Genomic DNA, 4691 nt, shown 5'->3' on the forward strand with positions numbered 1-4691 from the left:
TGACCAGAGCGGGGTGGTAAGGGAGGGGAGGGGAGAAAGAGAAAGAGACAGAAGAGGGAAGGCAAGCCTCCAGTCAGCCACATGGGAGTCCAGCGCCCTTAACCACCACGCCACTTGCCAGCCCCTTAACTTCCTTACTTTAATGTCACTCTGTCCTTTCTTTTCAATGTGTGTGCTCTGCTGACTGTCCCCCACTCATCAGTTTCGCCTTCTGACGTTAGGTGAAGTTTCTTCAACAGACAAACAGTGTAGACGTCGGAGAGTCTGTCTCCTCGGCAGTGCAGCTGCTTGAACTGAACCCTGCTCTGAAACATGGCCACGCTCCCAGCATGCCTGTGTTTGGGATCTTAAAAGTTGGTAGTTTGGGGACCAGCAGATGGCTTAATGGTTACATTGCTGGACTTCCACATGGCTGATCGTGGTTCAAGTCATGGGCCCGGAAGCTTGGAACTCACGCTGGGTGCATGTGCGTGTGTGTGTGCATGGCCAGAATCCCGAGGGGAGAATGGAGGAGAAGGGATGGCGGCATGGCCCTGTCCCCTTGGGCGGGTGACTTAATACTTTCTGGCTCTCTGGCTCTCTTTCTCAACAGTGAGCACATGTGCCCTATAGCAAAAATCTCTCAAAAAAAGAAAGTTGGTACTTTCACGGCCTGGAAGTGGCATGATAGTTAAGGCACTGGATTTCCATATGGTCAACCAGGTTCGAATCCCAGACCTGGCAGCTTGAAAAATCATGCTGGGTGCTTGCTTCAGCAGCACATAAATTTTTTTATACAAGCTAAATGGTCTATAGTGATTGAATGTATAAAAACAACTATAGTTCAAAAATAAAGTTAAAGAAAAAAAAAAAAGAAAAATTACGCTGGACACATGTGGTTGCATACATGCCCAGATTCTAAGAGAAGAATGGAGAAGGAGGGATTGTGGCATAGCCATCCCCCAGGGGATAATTTCTCACTTTCTCTCTCTCTCTGTCTCTCTGTTTCTCTGTCTCTCGTGAATGTTTGTGCTCTATGGCAAAAACCTAAAAAAAAAAAAAATAAAAAGGAACCAGCAGTTGGTGTAATGGCTCTGTCGCTGGACTCCCATGTAGTTGACTGCGGTTCGAGTCCCGGACCCAGTGGCTTAAATTCATGCCGAGCGTGTGTGCGTGCATGCCCAAGATCCCAAGAGGAGAATGGAGGAGAAGGGATTGCGGAGTGGCCTTCCCCCTGGAGGGTGATTTCTTGCTTTCTGTCTCTCTGTCTCCCTCTGTCTTTCTGGTGAGCACATGTGCCTTATAGCAAAAACCTCTCAAAAACCCCCAAAAAAAAAAAAAAAAAAAAAAAAAGTTGGTGGTTTCTTAAATGCACCACGTATTGGGTTGTTGAAGTCATGATGTATCTTTTCTGTTTTTCTGTACAAAAATGCACCATGACTGTTCCAACAACCCAATACTCCAAGACATTGTTAATCCATTGAAAAAGGTAATTCGGACTACCCAAAGGTGCCCAAATTGGTAAGGGAAAGAATCTCCTTATATTCAGAGTTGCAAAAGAAAAACGCACAGCCAAGGACGTTAGCACTTCTGTCCTGACACACACGTACGCTCGTTAGCGTTCCCCGTCCCTGGGGCTTTACCTGCAGGTGTCTGGGGACTCTGGAGACACTTCTCCCCGGCACATCTTCCAGGGAGCAGACCTGCTCGGATGAACACCTGCCACTGCACGGGGGACAGACGTCCTCCCCAGGTCTGGCAGGCAGCACTGTGAGCAGAGGCCACTCTTGACGGTGCCCCTGCTCAGATGGCAAAGGCCTCATGGGAGGAGAATCGAGTGGTGGCACCTAAACTCCAGCTCTTGTGCTGATCTGTGTCTGCGTCTGTCACGTTTGGCTGTTTTTTCCTCATGCATCTGTTAGGGAATGAAAATTAATGTTTAATTCATTTCTTTTCAGCACTTGCTCAGAATGTGCTACCTGGTATAAAGATAACCATATACTGGGGCTGGCAGGTGGCATGGTGGTTAAGGGTGCTGGACTCCCACATGGCTAGCTGCAGTTCAAGTCCCGGACCTGGTGGCTTGCTTTCTTCCCCCTGCTCCCACTCTGTCCCTCTCTGGTCAAATAAAAATTTTAAAAAATAAAAAAAATAAATAAAATAAAGTTCAATAAGATAGTTCTTTAAAACAAACAAACAAAGACACCATCAACACAGGAAAGCCAAAGGCCAAAGGCTGGAATAATTTTTCCCTTTCCCTGTGCTGCTTGTCATAAATTAATATGTATGGAGTGTACTTGTTTGTTCATGGATATACCATGATCTTTTCTTAATTAGTTGTTTTATTCATTACTAGTATTACTTTTTCTTTTTGGAGAGATTTTCGCTATAGGGCGTGTGCGCTCGCCAGACAGACAGAGACAGACAGAGAGAGACAGAAAGCGAGAAATCACCCCCCAGGGGGGATGGTCACACCGCAATCCTTTCTCCTCCATTCTCCTCTCGGGATCTTGGGCATGCACGCACACGCGCCCGGCGTGAGTTTTAAGCCACCGGGTCCGGGACACGAACTGCAGTTGACTACGTGGGAGTCCAGCGACATAGCCATTACGCTAACTGCTGGTTCCCCATTATTAGTATTACTTTTAAGTTTGGTATAGGACTTGTGTGTTCACCAAAGAGAGACACAGAAAGAGGGAAAGTGAGAAAGCAAGCCACCAGATCCGGGACTCAAACTGCAGTCGGCCATGTGGGAGTCCAATGCCCTAACCACCATGCCACCCACTGGCCCCAGATGTAGCATGGTTTTTTGCCTTGTGTACATAAATAGGGAAGGCAACTGCCCAAAGCAAGTCCTCAGCCTTACTGACTTCACTTACAACACCAGCCCAGTCAGACAGATGAACCCTGGCCCCCACTGATGCTGGCCTGCGTCTGCAGAGTGCTGGCATGGACAGGTGGGGGTGTGCACCCCCTGCCACCAGCAGGCTTGCATGGCCAGGAGCCCTTCCCTCCCTCATGGCCAATAAATTCCATCGTTACCAGCATGGTCTCCCACCATCTGATTAGTGCGGTCTCGGGTCGGCTGTGCCTTGGTCTCCCTGACTCTTCTAAATCTACAGTTCACCTGAGGCTGCATTTTTTAGTGAACACATCTGGATTCTGGAACTGCAGGCTGTTTCACAATCGTGCTTGCCCGTGTGTGTGTGTGTGTGTGTGTGTGTGTGTGTATGCGTGTGCACGCGCGCGCGCATGCGCACACATGTGGCCTCATTTTTTTTCCTGGGGCCCTTTTTTTAGATTCCTGGCGTATTCAGTACTCTGTCTTTGGAGATCATGCGAACACATTTTTGCTGATTAGAAATGTCATGTCTTGGGACCAGCAGATAGCGTAGTTATGTTGCTGGATTCCCGTGTAGTCGACCACGGTTTGAGTCCCACACTCGGTGGCTTAAAGCTCACGCCAGGCATGTGTGCATGTGTGTGTATGTGCCTGTGTCCAAAATCCTGAGAGGAGACTGGAGAAGAGGTTGCAGCGTGGCCAGGCCTCTGCGGGGTGATTCTTGCTTTCTGTCTCTGCCTCTCTCTCTCTGGTGAGAAAAACCTCTCTCTCAAAATAAAATAAAATAAAATAAAATAAAAGTCATGTCCTTCCTTATTGTTCCTTCATTCCTTCAGCAAATCTTACTAAGCACTTCCCAAGTGAGATTTGCTCCTTGGGTGTAAAGAGGGCTGATACAAAGAAGAAAAAGACACATTCGGGGGTGGAAGTCTTGAGTAGGAGCTGGGAGTGTCTAAGAAGTGGCGTTCTTAGCATGGGCTAGGTCGAGGGCAGGGCCAGCAGCCTCCCAGTTCCTCTGGGATGTGTGACCTTGAGGCTGCGATGGCATGACTCCCCTCTTCCTTTGTGGTGTAAGAGCCAAAGGTGATGCATGAGGCTGTTGCCAATAAAGCCCTATTTACCAGGGCTAGCAGGTGGTGTGGTGTTTAAGGTGTCTGGATTCCACATGGCTGACTCCATGGTTCAAGTCCCAGACTGGTGACTTGAAAGACCCTCCGGGTGCATGTGTGTGCATGCTTCTAATCCCAAGAGAACGGAGAGAAGGGACTGTGGCATGGCCATCCCTTCTGGGGGATGATTTCATACTTTCCCTCTCTGTGTCTCTTTCTCTGTGTCTCTCTTTCCAGTGAGCACACATGCCCTATGGCAAAAATCTTAAAAACAAAACAAAACAAAAAAAAAAACAACTATTTACCAACATGGGCCATGGGCAGGATGGGCCCCCCTGATTTACTCTAACCCCATATTACTCGGGAGGGAGATAAGCCCCTGAAAGGTTGCAGGACCTTTTAAGTGAGTACAAATCGTCGTTTGCAGGACAACTGTCTGGGTCCTGTTTGCAGTCACCCCACTGTCCTGAGTCCCCTGGCCCACTCCCTGGGTCAGGCCAGCACGGTGCAGCTGCAGCGGAGTGCCACCATTCTGGAATGCCCTCAGGCTGTCTTCTGATCCGGACTGACATGTTTTAATTCCGTAGGTCGCTCCAGTTAAACCGTCTCGGCCAAAAAGGCACTTGTCTTCTGCCGGCACCATCGAAAGTGTCAACCTGGATGCCGTCCCCCTGGTCATTGCTCGCCTAGACAACAGCGCCGCCAAGCACAAGCTGTCCGTTAGGCCGAAAAACCAGAGGGTGTCCAGGAAGCACAGGCGG

General features: G+C 49.0%; 1 protein-coding gene across 1 annotated transcript in view; it reads left to right on the forward strand.

Annotated features, from left to right (window-relative positions):
* CRACD (capping protein inhibiting regulator of actin dynamics) overlaps positions 1–4691 on the forward strand; it is a 140811-nt gene that overhangs the window by 112892 nt on the left and 23228 nt on the right. The window contains 1 exon segment of the mRNA XM_027767955.1: positions 4518–4691. This exon segment is cut by the window's right edge and continues 7 nt beyond it. Within this exon segment, the coding sequence (XP_027623756.1) occupies positions 4518–4691 (174 nt within the window).

This window comes from Tupaia chinensis, unplaced genomic scaffold (assembly GCF_000334495.1).
Source record: "Tupaia chinensis unplaced genomic scaffold, TupChi_1.0 Scaffold144982_1, whole genome shotgun sequence".
Classification (NCBI taxonomy): domain Eukaryota; kingdom Metazoa; phylum Chordata; class Mammalia; order Scandentia; family Tupaiidae; genus Tupaia; species Tupaia belangeri.